General features: G+C 30.9%; 1 protein-coding gene across 1 annotated transcript in view; it reads right to left on the reverse strand.

The window, feature by feature from the left end:
- LOC140431324 (F-box only protein 21-like) overlaps nt 1–20,188 on the reverse strand; it is a 38,475-nt gene extending 18,287 nt beyond the window's left edge. The window contains exons 1-2 of the mRNA XM_072519258.1: nt 19,916–20,188; nt 6,249–6,377 (exon numbers count right to left, since the gene is read on the reverse strand). Of these exons, the coding sequence (XP_072375359.1) occupies nt 6,249–6,377; nt 19,916–20,067 (281 nt within the window). The 5' untranslated portion in view covers nt 20,068–20,188. The remainder of the gene's footprint in view (nt 1–6,248; nt 6,378–19,915) is intronic.
- Between the last annotated feature and the right edge of the window lie 4,323 nt (nt 20,189–24,511).

Below are 24,511 nucleotides of genomic sequence, written 5' to 3' on the forward strand. Positions count from 1 at the left end.
TGATGATACATTGACAACTAGAACAAAACTAAACATATCAGCTATAATGGAGTTATTAACATTATGTACTAATAATACATATTTTCAACTAAATAAAGAATTCTATAAACAAAATTTTGGTCTAGCAATAGGCTCTAGTTTATCTCCATTATTAGCCGATATATTTATGGAAGATTTTGAAACAAATATTATTTCTAAACAAAATGTAAAACCCACAGTATGGTGGAGATATGTAGATGATGTATTCTAAATATGGCCTCATGGATCAGAGTTGTTGGACACATTCCTAAATGATATAAACGATAAAGAAGAGACAATAACATTTACCATGGAAAAGGAATATAATAACACACTACCTTTCCTGGATGTTTTAATCTCTAAGAACGATACTGGATATGAGACTCAGGTGTATAGAAAACCAACACACACCAACAGATATTTAAATTTCAAATCAAATCACAATATTAATATTAAAAAGGGAATTATTAAATCCTTATATGATAGAGCCAAAATTACTTGTTCTAACGAAAATTCGTTCTTGGAGGAAAAACATTTGTTAACATCTGTTTTATTAAAAAATGATTATCCTTTATCGTTTATAAATAAGGAATTTTCAACAATCGATCGAATAGAACAGAACAACTTAGAACGATATCCTACAGCATACACAAGGAATAATACGAGGAACATAACAATACCATACATAAAAGGGTTATCAGAAAAACTTAAAAGGATAGGAAATAAATTCAACATTTCAACAACAGTCAAAACAACAAACACGTTGAGATCTATTTTGTCCAAAACCAAACCTAACAATGAACAAGAAATGACAAAGAATTGCATTTATAAAATACCTTGTGAATGCGATCAGCATCATTAAATTTTAGAATAAGTGAACATCAATCTTATATTAAAAATAGAGAATTTGATAGATCTCAAATATGTAAACACGCATGGGATAATGAACATAGGATTCAATGGAATGATTCAAATATAGAAACGGATGGTAAAAAGAGAAAAATCAAAGAAGCTGCTCTAATTATACTAAATGAGACCAATTGTGTCTCAAATTCCTCGGCAGAATGTAGTAGGATCTGGTTACCCATATTGAAAGAGGAAATTATTAAAAGGAAAATACCATTATTAGCAAGTCAGTAACATATAGAGCATACATCATTTATGTTTTTTAAATAACAAACATATAAAATCAGAATTTGGTGTTTATTGAAAGTAAACTAAATGCACGACCAAATACTTACCATGTCGGGATAGTATTATGAGGTTTTTCCCTCATAATTTACTATGGAATCACTAACAGGAGAATTTGACTGTCATCATGGCATGTATTTGTCTTTTTAAAGACGAATTACATGCTATGATCTTTTCTGATGGATATTCTCAAGTTAAAGTTGATTTCATGTAATCGAATGAACTATCTTATAAGTAAAGTCGTCCCAGGAGCGCAACTCAACAATATTGGCAATATCGTTTTAAAGTCGTCTACTTTAAAATGTATAATGTTTGTCTGAATTGTCAATATAAATGAGTCAGATAAAAATTAAATTATTACAAGAATTTTTCACTAAGTAACAGAAAAACAAAAATTTGTTTAATTTACTAATGTTTGTATTTTGAGAACGATTTCCGAAGTGGAAATTGAAACAACAATAAACGTACTTTAACGTTTAATTGTGGCTTATTCCCATTTAAATAGTAATTACTTTAAAATGCCACAAGAAAGTAGCTTCAAAACAATAATTAATTTTATCTTAGTGAGTAATTAATTTAATATCAGAGTACCTGAAAAATCGCCATAACTTGGCTAAAAAATATTTATTGCTTCTGACAGCCAAGCTGCACTAAGGACTTTGAAGTCGACAAGATGTGGGTGCGTAACAACTTAGAACTGCAAACAATCCCCTAAGTAAAGAAATACAACAGAAACTTTCTTATGAATTAGGGTCATAGAGGAATTGCTGGAAACGAGATTGCTAACAACCTTGCTAAGGAAAAAACTATTATTCCATTAATTGAACCCGAGTCATTCTGCGGTGTCCCAAAAAGTCGCATCGTACAGGGTATGTACATGCAACTTAGTGCAGCCTGCTGGAAAAATACCTTAAGTCAAAGACAAGAAAAAAGGTTATTACAACATTCTGCTCCCTATACAAAGATACACTGAGAGTTAGAGGTAACTTAACTCCGTGGCCGTGTTTACACTTTAGAAAATCATTAATATTATATCATTTGTGTAAAGTGAGCAAAGCCTATGAAAATTCTGCAAATATACAAAAGGAACGAACATTTTTATGGTCTGCCAAACAAATAATAGGTAATCTTCGAAGCCTAGATCTTTTGTACTAAAACGTAGATATAATTAATTGTCGATAAAATGCCTTTCAAGTCGCAGTGTGAAAATGTCTATACGGCCAAATGACCTCTTTGAAATCTACAAATGCGCCCATTATAGTAATAACTTAATAATTTAATTACACACTTAAAAGTAAAAGACTTTAAAATAGTGTTCATGATATTTTTGAGATGCGTTCCAGAAACGAATTTATTTTGAGACAGTTCATTTGACATTCGTTAACTTATTCCTTTTGTTTTTGTATTATTGTGAATAAGATCCATTCATTTATTAAGAGCATTTGAAAAATATAGTTAGTATATTGAAACATTGTGGACGTTGTTTATCATATCACATGAAATAAAGAACCACTAAAGACACAATTATAATAAAATAAAAAATACAGCAATAAAAGAAGACGAAGAATAAGAGAAAGACTCTTTCGATGGCCAGCTCTGGTCTTATCAAAGTGTTGTACAACTTAATTTTAGTTTGTCTAATCAGCGAGAGGTATTCTTTAGTATTTAGGTTTCGATCTAGAGGACAGGGCCGATAGCTTGTATCTCAACTATTCTTTAGCAATCAACATACGTATTTCGACTCTTCGACTTGCTCGATCTTTTCTCTGTCAAAAAGCATCACTTGTGATAGTTAGACGATTAGGAAGACATTGAAGAACATTGATGTTATCTTCCAGTATCGCTGTATGGTCGTTATACCTAATTTTAGTAGATATGTCGTTCACTTTAATACCCTTACTAGAGTCTGCCACTGTCTCTGAAAATGCTCTCTGTATGAATAAATTAAACAACATTGAAGAAAGTATACAACTTTGCCTCACTCTCTTTTATTTTCATTGAGAAATCTTTCGTTTCGGTGTAGTTTTGAAGAAATGCTCTCTGGTTCCAATACAGATTGGCGGTAACTCTTATATCCTTAGCATTTAATCCAACTCAGCATATAATTCAACTCTTGAAGATATTTTATCATTGGTTCGTGTTTTAAAAACTGGTTCATTAGCCTTATAAGACGGTGGTCTTTACAGAAAAGTAGTTCACTATATCATATAGATTGTTAATTAGATAACATCTAGATTGTCTTCATTAACGATCTGGATTATTTCTTCATACATACAATCTGGGACTTTTTCTAATTTTAGTAGTGTCATAGATATTTCTTTAGTTTTCAAAATGCTTGGGCTACTCAGCTGATATTCCAATAGTGACTGGTTTTGTGTTCGATGATCGTTTGAACAAATTTTCTGTGTCAATTTTTCAAGTAGGTAAGTATCTCTGCAGTATCTACTATTAAAAGGAGAGACAGTTAAAATTTGATTCCACGTATAGTGCCTCTGTATATCCGCTTATAGGTATTTCATCCTAAAAGGAATCTTCAGAGCGGCTATTTACAGATGCTCTGAACGTGAAAACAATCTTTCCTGTCGTAATAGAAGCAACTCTAAAATGGCTTCGATATGGACGCAATAGCGACATCTGATAATCGAAATCCGAAGATTTCTAATTGTCGAAACCAAATTCAGATTTTTGCTTTAATCTGTGCCTTCTAAGAATTGCAAGGCAAAACAGACGTTGATAAAGATGTAATTAGAGAAATGGGGAATCTAAAATTGCATTCCAAAACATATCTCCTCAACTACGCAAAAATCCTTGGCGAATTGATTTCTAGTACTCATAAAGAGTATACCGAAATAAAAGGAAAGACAGTTCAGATTTGATTTCACGTATAGTACCTCTGTATATCCGCTTATACGTATTGCATCCTAAAAGGAATCTTCGGAACGGCTATTTACAGATGCTCTGAACGTGAAAACAATATTTTCTGCCGTAATAGAAGCAACGCTAAAATGGCTTCGATATGGACGCAATAGCGACATCTGGTAATAAATCACGAAACGAAATCCGAAGATTTCTAATTGTCGAAACCAAATTCAGATTTTTGCGCTAATCTGTGCCTTCTAAGAATTGCAAGGCAAAACAGACGTTGATAAAAATGTAATTAGAGAAATAAGGAATCTAAAATTGCATTCCACAACATATCTCCTCAACTAAGCAAAAATCCTTGGCTAATTGGTTTCTAGTACTCATAAAGAGTATACCGAAATAAGAGGAAAGACAGTTAAGATTTGACGTATAAGCGGATATACAGAGGCACTATACGTGAAATCAAATCTTAACTGTCTTTTTTTTTATTTTGGTATACTCTTTATCAGTACTAGAAACCAATTTGCCAAGGATTTTTGCTTAGTTGAGGAGATATGTTGTGGAATGCAATTTTAGATTCCCCGTTTCTCTAATTACATCTTTATCAACGTCTGTTTTGCCTTGCAATTCTTAGAAGGCACAGATTAAAGCAAAAATCTGAATTTGGTTTCGACAATTAGAAATCTTCGGAGTTCGTTTCGTGATTTATCTATTATTAGTTCGTTTTGCTCGTTTTTTATGACTGTATTGTACTTTTTATTGAATATCCTACAATTTCCATAGTTTTCTTGTGGGGATAAAAGGAGTAGCTGAATGTATAGAAGTATTCGGCTCTAGTACAATTATAGTCATCCACGTCTCCTTTTTTGCATTGCCTGCATTGTTACATCATCTCTAAATTTGTATTATCATCTACTTATTTTAATGTTTGTTTTATATTGGGGAAGAAAAGTGTTGGCACCTTCAAATGACTTATGGTGGTCTATATCTTTTCAATACCATCTGTAGCTGCTATATCAGAGAACCTACTGTTTATTTCTTTTTTATATGCTACTCATGAAGGCATGCGGTTCCTTCTTTTAGCTGTAGCTAAACTTATTTTAATATTGACACCTTATGAGTTATGGTCGAAGTTCATTCCAGGTAATGTAGTCCTAACCTTAGTAATAGCAATTACGACTTATAAATATAAAGTCTCATGGGGGGCAATTAATACCAAGTACCCTCTATAACTAGATATTTTTGTTTCAAATAATGTATCAACCTTTTCGCCCTGTCGTTTTCCTCACGTAGGCCATATTTTCCGATTCTACGTGTTCTATAGCTCCTTCTCCAACTTTTGCGTTATTATTTCCTAGTACTATGTTGATTTCGTGACTTTTAGTCACCTTTAAGACTCCCAACCTTAATAAGTCAACCTTAGTTGTTGATAAAATCGCTCTAGTTCTTCTTCTGACCTGTCTGTCGTAGTGATGTCAACAAGGATGATGTTTATGTTAGCTTTTCCAAGCAGTTGAATAAGTACTTCAATATTTCAACTCCATGTCTGTGATTCGGATCTCTGCTATTACATCGGAAGTATTAAAGAGTTTTTACACTGGTGCTGTCAGATCATGCGCCTTTCCATCGCAATTCACTTATGCTGAGAAGATCGATGTTCATTTAGTCATCGCCCGTAAGAGATTTTGTAGTTTTTCCGCTGTAAATAATCTTCTCATATTCCATGTAGCAATTTTTTGTACTTTGCCTAGTTGAAATCGTGAGATCCTACACAATTCTTGGTCAGTTACAACCTGCTCGGGACAAGAAGCTGTTTGTTTTGGTTCCACATGACTCCCATACATAAAAGACGAAAGAAAAATTCATAGGCCCGAGAAACGTAACCACGGATACAAACAAATGAGTCTTAAACTACTATCTACTAGATATGAATAGGAATGATCTGTAAATTATCGTAGGTCTCCTAACAGAAGAGTGTTGCCCGAAGAGCACATGAATACAATCGGACTGAAAAAAAAAGTGGATTGCAGACGAGACGGCGGAACACTTTATGTGCAACTGCCCAGAGTTGGAAAGGATAAGACTCAATACATTTGAGCATTATCAACTTAGGTCTTAGGTCATATTGAACCAAACCTAACCTAAATAAAAATAAAGAGACTTTTTTCAGATTATACCTTTTGTAAAATTTGGCGGGCATTTTCTCAAGTAGAGCTCGAGTTCTTTTCTTCAGTTCATAAATATATTTAACCTCATGTTGGAAAATGATATGTTTACTTTCCAATAGGCTCCTCAATTGGGGAAATCTGTAACAAATAAATTGCTTAATAAGTGTCAAAACATTTTTCTTGTACATAACAGGGCCTATCATGTTTTGTTTTATACTAAACTTACATTCAATATACTAATAATGTGTTACTAAAGACTGCCTCACCTTGACTTTTCAGTAGATGGAACATAGGGCAATGCAATCCTTATGGGCGATTTTAGGGCAGCGATGCCAATTGTATCCAAAAGAATTTGTAATCGAACATTATAAAAAATGTTAAATTAAAACCATTTTAGAAAGGCAATCAAAAATTATAGGATTGATATATCAAATAAACTTTTTTCATAATTATGTATTACTTATAAATTTATATGTATATATCTTCTTCTTCTTCTAATGGCGCTACAACCCTTTGTGAGTCTTGGCCTGCTTAACAATGTTCTTCCATTCTGCCCTGTCGGATACTTTCCTTCGCCACTGCCTGATGTTCATGGTTTTAAGATCCCTCTCTACGTCGTCTATCCATCTCTTACGGGGCCTTCCTCTTGTTCTGTTTCCTTGGGGCTTCCATCTCTGGACTACTTTTACAGCTCGTATATATATATATATATATATATATATATATATATATATATATATATATATATATATATATATATATATATATATATATATTGTTATGATGTGTTGTTTGTTTGAATGATGAGCAATGAGTATTTTTAATATTAGAATATATAGGGTTTTTATCGCGGTTCTCAAAGAATTAGCTTGTAAGTACTTTTTTAAATTATCTTTATTATAACTATTATGAAACACACATATATATCTAACCTAGTCAATGTAAATTTAAAATAAACTATCTTTAAACTGATATTCTTATAAAACTAATTAAATTCTATAGACAATCTAAAATTTAAACAAACTATCTTCAAAATTGAAATTGTTATGACACTAACTAAATTATATTAACAAAATTTTGTACCTTTCTTTCACTGAATGCCTAAATGAAATGTTTTCCACTAAGTATATAGATTCTAATCACCACTGAATGTCTTCGTACTTCAGTTATCCTTGTTTTTTTGTGAAATTACTTTTTCCAATTATCAGCTTCTACCAATTTAAGATATAGTTTTCTTCACCAGCATTTATACACCACCAACCAAACCAGCAAACAGCATTTATATTTATTCTTCTTTTCAATATACCAATATCCAATTATTATAAGTTGATTTATACCAATCTCCAACCATAATATAATTTAATTTCTTCCAATATACCTTTTTTTATCTTCAATAATTATTTGTGTATAATTATAAATGTGCATTAAATTATATGCATAATTTTTAATCTTCATTTAACTCACTATATTAAACAATTTGACTATTTGTAACTGATTCACTGACTGTCTTGAAAATTCTGAACAATTTACTTCACTCTACTAACTTTCATAATAAACTGGCCTGACTTCTGACTAAAAACTTCCCTAAAACTGCCATCTTGAATCCAAATCACGGGTATATATCATGTTCTATTCAGTTCTATTTAATACATGTCTGAATTTTCTGGAACAAACCATTTCGCAAACATGGCCATCTCCGGAGATCCAGAGAATTCCATTCTTTTCTATTAATAATTTTGTTTACATTTAGGCTTTTCAGATCAGAATAAACATTCAAATTAGTAACTAACACTCTAATTTAATAAAATACACATTTCAAACAATATATTATATAACCCCACTTTATATTCCCTTATGATTAATTTCTATCTGTCAAATTACTCCGAGAGTATTTTTGGTTGCCTATGCACATGGCTCACTTATATATATTTACAATATTAAAATACAACTTTTTACAATTATTATATGCTAATTTCTTAAAATGCCCTCACATAAATAATTTTCATAAAATTCTCTAGTATATAACTTATTTAAAACAACCAAATATCTAATATTATGTAGTATATAACTTATAAATTATTTTCTATAAACCCTAATTGTCACAATACCCCAAAAATAATATTTAAAATAAATAATTTACTTATTATTTTTTTAAATATTAATTTTCTCATACCTTATTAAATTTAATAAATCAAAATTTTTTTTTATTTAAAATGTGTTAAATACATCCCTGTTCGCTGTCTATGTTAAAGCAGAGAACAACGGATCACAGTTCGGCTATTCTATGGTCAAACTGTCATGTCAAATGAAGCAATGGATGCGATATCAGAGAATAAAATATAACCTTAATTAAAAATATAATCGATATGGTGTTCTGTTTATTTATAGACAAAATCTAGGAATTATTTCCATTCAACAGGCTTTTATCCATATGAATTGGTAAGTTTTACACTTTTTATAAAGACATTTACACAATCAATTCTGTATCTAACCCCAAATTATGATTTTTAGGGTACCAAACAATTTCCATATGTACAAAATTCATTCAAGTATGATGTCAAATTTATTCACAACAAAGAAATCTACCATCTATCTATGAAATGGATCTATCAGTAAGTTATTAGTGTTATTATATTTGTGTTAAAGGTATAGAAATCATTATTCAATCTCTTCATGATATTGATACTTAGATCTGGTATCATCCTTGTATAATAATTAATTATTCCAATAAATCCTCTTAAAGTTCTTAAATTGTGTGGTGTTTTATATTCCTGAATGACTTGTGTCCGTTCTGGATCCATTTCGATTCCCTTAGTGTTAAGTTTATAACCTAGATATATGACTTCTTTTTGAAAAAATGTACATTTTTCTTGATTTATTTTTAGTCCAACTTTGTCTAATCTATTTATTATAATTTTTAGGTGTTTCTCATGATCTTCAGCCGTTTTAGAAAAAATTAATATATCATCAATGTAGTGAATTACAAAATGTTCATATTGATCCAAAATATCATGAAGACATCTACATAGAGCACTGCAAGATGATTGAAGTCCAAATGGTACTATTTTGAATTGATATACTACTCCATCTATCTGAAATCCTGTATACTGTCTACTTTTTCTTTCTAGAGGTATTAACCAGAAACTATGCTGTAAATCGATTTTAGTGAAAAATGACATTCCTGTAATTCTTCCTAATATTCCATCTATACTCATTGGTGCTTCAAATTGCTTTTCAGTAATCTTGTTAATATTCCTTGCATCCAAACATAACCTGATTTCACCTGATCTTTTTCGTACTACTACTATGGGGTTAATAAAACGTGTGTCTGCCTTCTCAATGATCCCATCTTCTAACATATTATTAATTGTTTTGTTTACTTCTTCTCTGTATTTATATGGTATTGGGTATGATTTTGTTTTAAAATCTTTTTCCTCCTTAACTCTTATACTATGGATATAATTCTGTGCAATTCTATTTTCTTTATTGACAAGTCCCTTGTGTTGCTGCAATATGGAAATGACTATTGATTTATATTCTTCAGGGCAATTTAAAACTTTCATTATATCTTCTTCTTTACAAATAAAATTATTCTTCATTATGTACTCATTATTCCTTGCTTCCAATTTTACGCACTCCGCCTCGTAGGCATCCATCTGCTTAAAATTTCCATTCCTTAAATATTCACTACAATAATTATTCTTTACATTCTTTTGGGACATTTCCCTATCATCAAAATACATTTCTTCTTCATAAACATCATTATTTTCTTTTAATAATATCCTATCAACTCTTATTCCTTCTTCTACCTCATCTTTCTGCATAAATTTAATTATTTGCCCTTCCAAAGTTACCATTTTTTCTTCAAAATCTATCTTTACTTTCTTCTTTTCCAATTCATCATTTCCCATTAATATATCAACACATAAATCCTTGACAATAAATCCTTGCATATTAATTTCTTTATTAAGAATATTAATTTTAAAATTGGCTAGTTTATCAATTTCACCCAACTTCTTATTATTTGCACCAATAATTTTAATTTTTGGAATCTTTATTATATCTGATAGTTTTAATGTATTAAAAATAAAATTCTCCGAGACTAAAGTACTTTCTGAACCAGTATCTATCATAATTTTAATCATTTTATTTTTGGCCAAAGCATTTATATAAATTAAATTAATAGAGTCAATAATTTTATCTTCATCTAGAGAAATAAATTCAGAAGGTTTTTCATAATAGCAATGGCCTAACTTGTAATTCAGAAAGTTTACTGCACAAAATTTTGATTATTAGAATTGTCAGATTGTATCTGACCACTTGGATCTGATGTCCTATGTCTTTCCCTACTATGACTTCTACTCACATTTTCTTGCCTTGTACTATTTCGTTCCCTGTCTTCGCAGCTTCTATTCCTTCGAACACAATTTACCTGTCTGTTATAGTTAGGTCGCTCTGTATTTCTTCTATTGTTAAAATCTTGTCTATTATTATTAGTACTGTTATTAAAATGTTGTCTATTATAATTACTATTGTTATTACAATTCTGTCTAATTTGATTACTGTTATTATTATTAAAATTTTGTAAATTATTACCATACCTAGTATTATTGTTATATGATTGTCTATATTGTTGATTATCAATTTTATTATATTGAAAGTTATTATTGTTTTTTCTGTTGTTATTATTACTTGTCATATTACCTCTTTGTATTCTTTGAATAAAATTAATAAAACTATCTATTGTTTGAATATTTTGTACAGTTACGGTTTGCACAACATCAACATCAAAATGTCTAGATACATTTAAGACTGTTTCATCCTCTCTAAGTGGTGGTTCTAAATATTTTGCAACTGTTATCAATTTCAATGCATAATCTACCATATTTGATTTTAAATTTTGATTATACTTTCCAAAATATAGAATTTCTCTAAACTTTGCTTGCTCTAATTCACCCCAATAATAATTTAAAAATTTATTTTCAAATGTTTGAAAGTTATCTAAATCATTTTCAATACTAGCAAACCAAGTTGCTGCATTGTCATTTAATGTCATTCTAATATAATCTTTAATATCATTAATATTATTCACAAATCTTAATTTATGTTTTAAACTATTTATGTATACTCTAGGATGCAAATTTTTTATATTACCAGAGAATTTAATCCCAGTCTCATTTGTTAAATTTAAGTAAGGTCTCCCTATGTCTCTCATTTGTGAAATATCATCTATTCTCTGTTCCACATTTCTTATTTGATTACTATTTATTTGGATATTTTGTTGTATATCGTCTAATTTTTCTTCTGTGTTTCTCCTGTCTTCGTTAATTTTTACTTCTAAGTTACATTTCTGTAACTCTATTTTCTGTTCTATATCTATTTTATTATCTTGAATAATCCTCTTTACTTCTGTCCTCTCATTGTCTATCCTTTTCTTGTAGTCATTCCGTATACTTTTTATTTCATTTGCTACTTTTTTTTTTGCAGTTTGAAGTTTTTTATCCATTTGTTTTTCTATTTGCTTTACAATTTTATTATTATTATCTTCTATTTTCTTTTCTAATTTTCTATAATTCTCTTCCAATTTCTGTTCCATTTTTTTCATGTCCTCTTTGACTTCTTTTGAATTCTCTTCCATTTTTTTCGTATTCTCTTCCATTTTCTGTTCTATTTTTTTTATGTCTTCTTTGACTTCTTTTGAATTCTCTTCCATTTTTTTCGTATTCTCTTCCATTGTCTTGTTCATCTGCATCATTAATGACATCAAAGCTGCCATATTGACATTTTCCTCTCTTTCTGGATTCATTTCTGCAGTATCTTGTGGAACTTGAACTAAACTCTCCTCTTGTATAGGTTGTGTTTCTACTTCCACATCTTCTTCATTCTTTTTGCTTCTTGTACCTTTCTTTCCTTGAGACATTTTGAGACTTTACTTGTTCAAATATAATTAAAAATAAAATCTATAATTTTTCCTTTCTACTGATAATTAATTTAATTATATGAGAGCACTTATCTTCCCAAACTAATTCTTTTAAATAGAGAGCCACCGCGTTGGGTGCCAAATTGTTATGATGTGTTTTTTGTTTGAATGATGAGCAATGAGTATTTTTAATATTAGAATATATAGGGTTTTTATCGCGGTTCTCAAAGAATTAGCTTGTAAGTACTTTTTTAAATTATCTTTATTATAACTATTATGAAACACACATATATATCTAACCTAGTCAATGTAAATTTAAAATAAACTATCTTTAAACTGATATTCTTATAAAACTAATTAAATTCTATAGACAATCTAAAATTTAAACAAACTATCTTCAAAATTGAAATTGTTATGACACTAACTAAATTATATTAACAAAATTTTGTACCTTTCTTTCACTGAATGCCTAAATGAAATGTTTTCCACTAAGTATATAGATTCTAATCACCACTGAATGTCTTCGTACTTCAGTTATCCTTGTTTTTTTGTGAAATTACTTTTTCCAATTATCAGCTTCTACCAATTTAAGATATAGTTTTCTTCACCAGCATTTATACACCACCAACCAAACCAGCAAACAGCATTTATATTTATTCTTCTTTTCAATATACCAATATCCAATTATTATAAGTTGATTTATACCAATCTCCAACCATAATATAATTTAATTTCTTCCAATATACCTTTTTTTATCTTCAATAATTATTTGTGTATAATTATAAATGTGCATTAAATTATATGCATAATTTTTAATCTTCATTTAACTCACTATATTAAACAATTTGACTATTTGTAACTGATTCACTGACTGTCTTGAAAATTCTGAACAATTTACTTCACTCTACTAACTTTCATAATAAACTGGCCTGACTTCTGACTAAAAACTTCCCTAAAACTGCCATCTTGAATCCAAATCACGGGTATATATCATGTTCTGTTCAGTTCTATTTAATACATGTCTGAATTTTCTGGAACAAACCATTTCGCAAACATGGCCATCTCCGGAGATCCAGAGAATTCCATTCTTTTCTATTAATAATTTTGTTTACATTTAGGCTTTTCAGATCAGAATAAACATTCAAATTAGTAACTAACACTCTAATTTAATAAAATACACATTTCAAACAATATATTATATAACCCCACTTTATATTCCCTTATGATTAATTTCTATCTGTCAAATTACTCCGAGAGTATTTTTGGTTGCCTATGCACATGGCTCACTTATATATATTTACAATATTAAAATACAACTTTTTACAATTATTATATGCTAATTTCTTAAAATGCCCTCACATAAATAATTTTCATAAAATTCTCTAGTATATAACTTATTTAAAACAACCAAATATCTAATATTATGTAGTATATAACTTATAAATTATTTTCTATAAACCCTAATTGTCACAATATATATATATATATATATATATATATATATATATATATATATATATATATATATATATATATATATATATACATTTAACTGACATTTTCAACCCGAAATGTCAGATTAATATATACGCTCACTCATTATTAACCCTTAACTAGTCGCTACGTGGTCAAAAAGACGCCACGTATTACAAATTGTTAATATTTCCGGAAAAATTTACATTTGGCAACAAAGGCCTTCACTAGCTTACTTATTTGATTCGTGAAGCCTCAGTAAAAAATCAGGGAAGCGGGAGGTGTGTTTATTTTGAGTCACAACGAAAAGGTCATAAATTCATCGCGTGTCTTGTCTGTAAATAAGGTTTTATAGTTTTTATAAATAGTTTTATTATGTTTTTTTATCACCGTAAGGTATGTATGCTAGTTTTTTAAAAATGCTTTTCTCCTATTCTTTCGTAACCTTTTGAGTATACCTCTTTTTCTTTTATTGCAGTCAGAAATTTCGCATGTGACTGGTCATCAAATTTTAAATTACTTTGCTTACTTTGCAGCAAATTACTATTAACGACGACATTTCATTATTCCAATTTTTCTTTTATTGGGCATCAAAGATTTATTTTATAGTATCAGATGAAATACTTCTTTTTAAGCTGTTATCTGCCACATTTGTTGCCCTACCCTACTTGAGCTGTCCTCCTTTAAAATACTTAATAGGGTTCCCAGAAATACTTGCTTGTTTGATATCCCATATCACAGCACTATGGTTTTTATAGTCAAGTGACATGTCTCTCCCGACTTGCCAATGGATTCAGTGATGAGAGTGTAGGTTTTATTGAAATATCTTTGCCCGTTTTTAAGCATAGCAGTCAACTAGCTTTAAATGATTTGTAGATTTCATATTATTGTTTTCAATGTATTCATTTTTATGATATAGTTATTTATGTTGTTGCTGCTTATTATTTTGATAACTGTTTGACATAGTTAGTTTAGGATTGTTTAGATTTATATTTGAAATTGAATTGTACAAAGGGGTTCTCCCATTAATAAATAAACTCTTCATTTAATAAACTGTCAAAGTACTTTTTCCATGGCTTTTTGACATTCTTTTCGTGAACTAGTATTTTATTATCTTCATCTCGGATACATCTAATCTGATTAAAATCTTATGTCTTATCTCTATGTTTGGCTATTTTACATATCTTTGTTTCACCTTCCTTGGCATCAGAAGCATAGATTTGTATAAGCTTCTGCTTTAACTTTTGCCACTACTACTTTCTCTTCCTTTTTGATGACTGTATAGTTTTGAAGATCTGTGTACAACCTATTTTTTGCCAGTGTTTATATAACTCTCTTTCCTTTATTTTTTTTTAACTTCGTTTGACCACTACCAGGTCTCATTATTTCAAATTTCTTTTCTGAGGTTTTTCTAAGTATTTCAATAGTATTTCTAATAATACTGACCATATTCCTCCAAATTGTATTAGAACTTCCTTCCATGTTCTAGCAGATTCTGTTCTACAATTTTAGCCCTGAATTAGCCTTCGATCTCATGTTTTACATCAACCACTTGATTGTTTTTGTGGTCCTCTATATTTTGTTTCAAGCAACTTATAATGTTGGCTCACAGTTTCACTAACTACCTTGCGGTCCTTACATTCACGTAGGTATATCTTCTTTTCTTGTCATAAAATAATCTATTTGGAAGTTTTTTTGTCCACTGTTGTATGTGTTAAATTGCCTTTATCTCTTTTGAAAGAATGTGTGAACAATCGCCATATTTAATGGTTTTTCTAAATCCAGCATATCATCTAGAGTTTCATTTCTAGTTTCAAAGCCTAGCCCTCCATCTATTGCTTCATATCCTCTCTTATGTTCATTAAAATCTCCATGTATTATAACTCTCTCTCTCTCTCTCTCTTTCTCTTTGTCTCATGTAATCTCACTTAGTACATCTTTTCATTGATCATAGAAGGCTTTTCTTTCATTCTGACCTAAACCGTTTTTAGAAGCATACACACACAACATTTAACACTTCTTTATCAAGTACAATAGTACTCTGGTCTTTTCCATATTTTACTATGCATGCGAAACATGGACAGTCAAATAATCAAACGACGCATAGACGCTTTTGAAATGTGGACATAGAGACGACTGCTTCGAATTCCATATACGGCTCGCCATACGAACATCTCGGTTCTAGATTAAATTAAACCCAACCAGCGTCTCTCTAGTTAACTCTAGAATTTTAAAGTTCTTTGTTCATATCCATCGAAGTGATCATAAAATGGAGCGGTTGCTGGTCCAAGGAAGGCCTCATAGTCAACGCCAACGCGGCAGATCTCCACAGCGATGGGCAGACGTCACTAAAAAGCTTCTCAACAAGCAGTATACTGAGGCAGTATGGAAAAATATCATTGATCGGACTACCCGAGCTGTTGAAGCTCAATGATGAACCACAACACATATGCCAATGTGTTAATGACTATGATGATGATTATCAAGTACAAATTTCATTGTCATTCTATCACTCATTCTTAGAACTTCTACTATATTTTTTTTATTTCTCTATCAGCAATGATACCAAGTTAATTACTAGTGATATTTTTCCCTACATACCACTGCAATTCAAGCAATTTGTGCTCTTTTTCTATGCTTCCATCTACCAACTCTGTACTCTTAAATGTAAGACTTCCAAGATTCCAAGACGCTATTATCCTGATTTTTATAACCTGTAATGGTGTTCCCCTTGAAATAGTCCTCACCCAGAAATCCGAACGGGGGCCCTGTTTGCTTCCGGAACATTTTACTTCAGAAGATGGCATCATTTCAGTATAATTTTTATTACAGCTTTGTATGGCATTGTATATGAAAATTTCCATAACAATCACCTATGGGCTGAGGAAAATTCACTTGGAATCTTTAAAGTTCATTTTCAGCATCAGTTTTTAGTAAATTATATGTATATGGCTTGGAGTAATTGATGATCATTTAATCAGTCCACATTTCCTCCAGCAATGAATAACAGGGGAATCTTACCTTAGTTTCCTACAGGAAGAGTTATCTATTATTTTTTTAAAAATTCCTCTACAGATAAGAAAAAAATTGCATAAACGTGCACCATCCCATTTTAGCATTAATGTGTGAAATTCCAGATACAGTATATTCAAATACAACACATTGGTCTGCTTGATCACGGGATTTAAATCCTCTATATTCTTGTATTTGTGATTTTCTTAAGTCCTTAGTTTATTCCACTCCCCCCGAAAATGTTGATAACCGGAGGAATCGAATTATAGCCAGCTGAAATACATGAGGAATACTTGCGCAAATATGACAAATAATAAGGCTGAATTGAATTTTGTGTCACATCTAAGGGAGGTAATTTTTAACATGTTTTTATAGCTTACGCCTATTTTAAAAATTGTATAACTGTTACTTTCTGTTAGTGTTCTGCTTTAAAGTTACTGTATTAGATAGTTCTTGAAAATGTATTAAACAAACGAAAAAGATAATTTTTAATTTAAAATATATCAGTTGCGTACCATTTTTTTCTTAAAAAAAAATTTAAAGTTGATCATCAAATTTTTTTGCAAATTGGTTTCTGCGGGATTTTATGTGCAGTTTGTTGAATGGATCAAAAATTCGCTGTCAGGTCGTAGTCAAAGAGTTAAAGTTGCTGGTAATATTTCAGAGTAAATAATGGTCACCTCAGGAGTTCCGCAGGGAGACACATATCACCTATTTTTTCAACATATTTGTTAATGGTATTGTGAGCTGTTTTTTAAGCAGTCAGTATTTGATGTTTACTGATGACTTAAAGTTCTGTAGGGTTATTTAAGATTTTGAGATCAGTTGTCTTTTTTACAAGCTGATCTTGACCGTTTATACAATTGGAGTAGGTAGTAGAAATGGTCTTCATTTAAATGGTAATAAGTGTTATATTAGTTTTAACCGAAAGGTGATCAGGATTGGTACAACTTATTTCATTGATGAGCAATCTCTTAAGTGTGTCTCTTCCATTAAAGACTTACTTTAGATGAAAAGCTTTCCTTGGTGGAGTATAATATCAACTTAATATCCATAAAGGCTTCTAAATTACCTGGTTTTGTCACAAGAAATTGTAAGTATTTTTCTATAAATACAACTAGATTAGTGTTTATTGTTGCCTTGTAAGACCCATCTTAGAATATTGTTGTCTAGTTTGGTCATCCTACTTTCAATGTCATATTGACACAATAGAGGCTATTAAACATAGGTTCTTGAGATATTAGGTGCATTTTGAACTGATAATATTGTTATTAACCATAGTTCTATTAAAATATAAATAATTTAAATTAACTTTAAACTTGTTTACATATGGAAATTTTCAACATTGCCGAATTTAATGAGCAAAAATAACAATTTGACACAAATTTGCCTAGCATAACAGCATCAATTGTTGGAAAATTACTACTATTTGCTATGCTAAATCTTCTTTCCATAGGGAATTATACTCATTTTGTAAGATAAAAAATCAAAGGTTCTGTTGGTTCTATCAGACAAAAATAACAAGTATGATGCATTGTCTTAACCTTTTCTGATTGACTGCCTAACTTTATAACATTAATTTCCTCAAAATATTGTTACGAAAGTTCCATAAGATTTATCCCACATAGAAAAAGCCCCTTGATGAAAAGAAAGTAGTTCGAGGACATTCAAGATGACATAGAAAATTCATGAAATGTCTATAGAGCGTTCCACGTTAAGAAAATAACATTAGGCTTATGGAGATCAGTGTTGCCAAAACTCTCAGGCATGAGGTTTACTAGATTGTCGATATATTTTTCGAATTTCCATTTTCAATTAACATTTAACTGTAAAGTCAGAATAACAACTGAAGAACCACAAAGCCTTATTATCATTATGCAGTCTCAGAGAACGACATAAAATCGCTGACATACGCACACCATATTATTTTAAGTTGCAATTAGTAATTAGATATATGCATTCCGTTTATTTGCTTTTAAATCTTTAATAGCCGGCAAAGTGTATGATTTAACTAAGCAATATTTTCTATGATTCATGGTATATGATATTCTTACCGAAAAACAAATAAACTGTCGTTACTATAATTAAAATAAGATAAAACAACATTATCTTTTGTTAATACTATTTATTTAATTAAAATCATTTTCCCTACTTTTCATCTCTTGTTTCGAATGGGCACTTTTAGTCAATTACGTTAAAAAACATTAATTTAATTCATGTCTGTGAAAACGAAAATACAAATTATACAACCCTGAATCGTGCTTGCGTTCATCGTGGCATCACTGCGCTTCTATCGTCCATAAGAAATACATGGCCCTATCTCCGCAATGTTATTTTCTTAAAGTGAAACGCTCTATAGTGAAGTTTAGAACCTCAGAAAATATATATAAACAGATGTTTTTGACAGTTTAGGCCAGCAGTACTATTTTGAGTTTTGAAGTTTATAGTTGTCATTGTAATATTATTGATGTTCTGATAAAAGTTGATTTAAAAGAAGTGTAACAATATTTTGTTTTATTTTGTTAATAAACTACATGTGATAGACTACTTCTAGTCTATCAAAGTATAACTAACTTCGCAAAAAATAATTACTAAATTCACAAGACTGTTGGGACTGGGATTAGCAAACTGACTATATTAGCTATTTTTATTATCCAGGGAACAACAAAATTTCACTTTAAAATTGTATTGTCATTTGTAAAACTAGAATATTATTCTGGCAGAATAATATTCTATAAAAGCAGTTTATAGAATATTAAACTGGCAGTCTATAAATTATCAATTATATATTTTAATTTATCACATATTTTGATAAAAATAAGTCACAAATTGAAAGAAATCATTGAGGAGAACAGGATAACCAAAAACTTACTTTTACAAAGTTACTTTTTGATTATTACTAGGAATAGATTTAGATAGTATACAAGTACTACTGTACTTAATTATATACAATAGGAAAATTACATATTAATAGATAAAGGAAATAATTAGGAAAATACTTCTCTAATTGACATATATAAATGATAAGTATAAAACACTATTCTGGTACTCATAAAACTAGACAACTACAGAAATTTTAATAAGATATATTTAGATCATATGAAAGATAAGTAAATATTAATATTTTTATGTTGCAAAATGCCGGTTCAATGGCAATTTTTTTCATATCAAGCCATCTTTATTATACAATATTGAATGCAAGCATTTTTTGAAATGCCAATATTACAAAAATAATTTAAGTTTTAAAATACATGAGATCATAATTACTTACTTCTGAAACAGCTTAGTTTTCCAGATTTTGTTGTTGTTAGTTACAATATTATGAAAATAATGGCAAGTTAGAGAAAAATGTACCACATCTTCAATAGATATTTTCTTGAAAGTGAGAATATTTTCAATAACCTCTACTGGTAATTTCTCCATTATTTTGTTGAAAGTTGAGAAGTTAGTATACTGCCATAATAAAATAAACGCAATATAAAATTTTTAGTTAAAATAAACTTTGACAGTTGCTGAAGTTATGCTGTGAGAAAACACCTTTATATGACAGTGACAGCGATTTCACTTCATTTTCTTCAGCCTTATTAGTGTTCTGTGGTTCATTGGCAAACAAATGTCAAAATCTTGATTGAAAATATGCCATACCACAGAATAAGAAACCGAGCAAGAATTTTTTTTATATACCATGATACTATGAATAACAAGATAGGATCTTCCCGTAGCACAAAATCGGTCGTGTTCGCGCATGCCGTCATTGGAGAGCAGAATTTGAATTCTTGTTAAAGTTAAATGGGATTTTTATGCATTCTGTGATGAAATTATTCGATTAGCAAAATAATAATATTAAAAAAAGGTTTAATAATTACAATAATCGTACACAAAAGGATATCTCCAAACTATTTATTAAAGATTATTTATTGACACATACAAAAAACTGACATTACGAACGTGCAGCTCTCCAATTACGTCACGACTTATGCGCAATATCTTGTCTTCTTAATCATAGTATCATGTTATATACTATGGAATTGCTCGATGTATACGAAGCAGAGATTACGAAGACAGAACAGAATACCCACTCTGCTTGAAAAAAATAAGTTGTACGCGCATCTCGTTCGCGTAGACGGAATCAGCCATGTTTTAAACGGAACCAGTGCTGTTCAGTGACATTTTATCTGGTGTGCATAGAAAAATTAACCCGGTTTAATTTATTTACGGCAACTATAGACATAATATGCACTATTTTATTCGTACTTTTAGTTGAAGAATAAATTAAATTATTTTAAACGTACTAAATTATTTAAATTTATACAAATTTCTCAATTTGATCTTGTCTTTGTTTTCAACAAATTCGGAGCAGTCTTTATCCATCCTAGAACAATTTTGGAGTCGCACCAGTAAGTAATTTTTTCGAAGTGTAATTGCATGTGTTGTTTTACCTTGCCCATCAGCTCAGCGAGCAATAGAGCTTCACAAAGTTCTAGACGCGGTACCGTGAGGATGTGTTTTAAAGGAGCTACTCTGGTTTTGGAGCAAAGTAGACGGACAACGAAAATTTTCAATACGGTAGTGGATACATATGAAAAGCCATTGTAGTTGAATTGACTTGTAATTTGATGCGCCTAGGAAGTAACTGATTAAGTTTAACGAGTTGAGTCTGATATATAACCCATTTCGTAAAGATATCCATATGAACGACTTCGCCCCAGGAAATTTTTAATTTCCACAAATCTTGGAGGATAACTTTAGCTATTATAATTACATCCAAAAGCAAACCTAAGGAATGATATATTTTCAATACAGTGAAAAGAAGTCTCTTTGTAGCTTTATATTATTTGTGCTCTATTGGTTGAACATTAAAATGAAAAGCGTCAGATTTTGGACTCCACAAAAAGCCTAAAGTTTTTATGATATTGTCAGTTCCAATTTCCAAAGGAACATTATTTTGATTGTAAAAGTTTAAAATAAAAAGATTTAAGATAAAAATTCAGAAGTAAGTGATTTAATTCCTTTGATATCTTCTATTGTAGAACCACATGTGTAAAAGCCGTCGACATGAAATTCCTGTAAAATGATAGAAGATATGTCGGGAAAATCGCTTGAATATGTGCCACTTCTTGAACACGTACGTCTTGTGGCAAGAAAACTAGCAGAAGCAGTAGGTACTGTAAGTTACGGTGTATAAATTTCGAGAGAGTGTGTCTGATCAGATCGCCATATGATCTTTTGTAAGGACCGTTCTTCCTCGGTTATTACTAGGTATCATATTATGTAAGATCCAACTATCTCTTTGGGGCAAAAAGTGTGATTGGTCTCGTATATTTGACGACCAAAACTAGATTTATCGATCGACAGGTGTTCTTTTATCCGTATTTCCAACGGTCTCACCGTTTTCATAACATACGTCACTGGAAAATTTCCACATGATAACTTATAGATGCCACTTTTCGACATTTTGTTCAATTTTGTCTTTAGTGTATGAGCAAATAGATTTAATATTTTCTTTACATTTGAAGGCAATTTTAAGTTAGGAATGCTATTTAAGATTTTGGCTATATTATCTGAAGTATAACTTATGTATGATATTGATCTATACAGAACTTCTGAATTAGAGTTATCAGGGGCAGAGTTGTAAGCTAGAGATCTATTCCTTTTATGCCTTAATTTATTTTATCATTACTGCGTGCAAGTTGTTTAATGATTTCTAGTTCAGATTTAAAGTTCATGTCTGATAATGGTAAGTTAAGTAGTCTATGGATGTAGCAGCAAAAAGAAGGCATCATCTGTTGAAAAGGATGATTAGATCTCGGGATAGTGTAGTCAGTCTAAGTAGGTTTTCTAAAGACTAAAAAATTTAATTTATCATCCATTCTGGTTAATGTTAGTTAGATCTAGAAAATTGATAGAATTATTAGACTCCATTTCTAAAGTAAATCTAAAAGTCGAATGTAAGTCGTTAAGCGAATCTAGAATGTTTTCTGCACCCGAAAGGTTTTCGTCTATAATGGCAAACACATCATCTACATATCTAAACCAATGTAAGATTTTTTGGAAGAAATTCGGGTTTAAAGGTTGATTGGTGAAGATTTTATTCTCTATGTTGTACAAAAATAAATCTACTAGCAAGGGTGATAAGGGATTACCCATAGCAAAACCTTGTGCCTGTCTGTAAATGACATCATTAAAAGAAATCTTGTGTTGAACAAAATTTAAGTAGACTCAAAATATGGAAAGTTGTGTCTTTATTAATAAGTAAATTTTCCACTATGGGATGATTTCATCTCTGGAAACATTTTTAAACAAGTTACTGACATCAAAAGAAAAGATAGTGACAATCAAGCCCGACCAGAGGGGGGGGGGCAGGGGGGCAAAATCCCCGGGGCCCGGGCCCGGCCGTTAGCAAATTTAAAAAAATTCCTTTTATTAAAATATTTTACAACATTTATTATAAGGAATATTATGCATTTGGAAAAGGCAATATGCAAGAAATTATTTCTTTGCATAAGTTACAATTAATACAAATATATCGGGAATACATTGCGCGTGGGAGTCCCTGATCGGAAGCTCCAATTTATTCAGTTGCAGCCCGAAAAGATGGGAGCTTCTGAAAGAGATAGTAGGATCTTTACTGCACTCATTGTCTAATACGAGGTGGAGTGCTAGAGTAGAATGTGTGAAACCAATAGCGGCACACATAGGCAAAATCATTGAGGCAGTTTCATCATTGTTGAATCTTAACTTAACTGTTGAAACGAGAGCCACAATCAATGGGGTTTTAGAATATCTTAACACCTTCAAGTGCATCCTCATGGCGTCAATTTGGGTGAAAGTGTTGGTACCCATCAACTACAGAAGTCAACTACTTCAAACTATGGACGCTACTTTGGATGTTGAGAGTAGTTATATAGAGAGCCTAATTGATGATTTAAGTGCCTTAAGAAATATCTGGGACAAGATATTGTCTGAATGCAAACATGTTGCAAATGCTTATGGTATCGAACCGGAACTCTCCACTTCCCGTGCTAGAAAGAGGAAGACTTTTCACGATAAAACAGCTACAGAATATGTAATGTTAAATTTATCCCCGGAAGAATGCTTCAAAACAGAAGTTTTTTACACAATAATTGATGTTTTGGTGGCCAACCTGAAAACGTGGCCAACCCACAGCACTGAGAGAAATCGAAATGAAATTTTCATTTTTATGGAAGTATAACGAAATGGACGAGAATACGATCTCAGAAAGTTGTGTAAGATTCGCCGAAGAGTACAATTCAGATGTAAGCAGGGATCTAGTTGATGAAATGATTTAGTTGAAAACTGTTAGTAAATCAAACATCTCAGATACGTCACTGAAACCAGCAAAACTTTTGAACAAGCTCGTGTCCCTTAATGTGACAAATCTTTTCCCCAATGTGTGCATTGCTCTTCGCATATTCTGTTGCCTACCAGTATCCGTTGCTCAGGCCGAGAGATCATTTAGTGTTTTGAACCGAATTAAGAATTGTTTAAGATCTACTATGGGTCAACAACGATTATCTGATTTGGGACTGTTAAGCATAGAGTCGAAACTTGCAAAAACTCTTGATTTCGACCACGTGATCCAAAACTTTGCGGATATGAAAGCAAGAAAAGTTATGTTGTAACTATTGTAAATAATTAAAAACAAAGTTTAATTGTTAAAACTGTTTTAATTTTCTTCCTTCCTGTGTCAATAGCATGAGTGTTCACTATTACATATCCCAGTTTACGAGTTATCAGATTTTTGGGAATTTTCGTTCAACTGGGTTAGGGGAGGGGCCCTGCCGGGTCTCATCCCCGGGGCCCGGCCTGGCTCTGGGCGGCCCTGGTGACGATTGTAAAATGGAGT

This window comes from Diabrotica undecimpunctata, chromosome 1 (genome assembly GCF_040954645.1).
Source record: "Diabrotica undecimpunctata isolate CICGRU chromosome 1, icDiaUnde3, whole genome shotgun sequence".
NCBI lineage: Eukaryota > Metazoa > Arthropoda > Insecta > Coleoptera > Chrysomelidae > Diabrotica > Diabrotica undecimpunctata.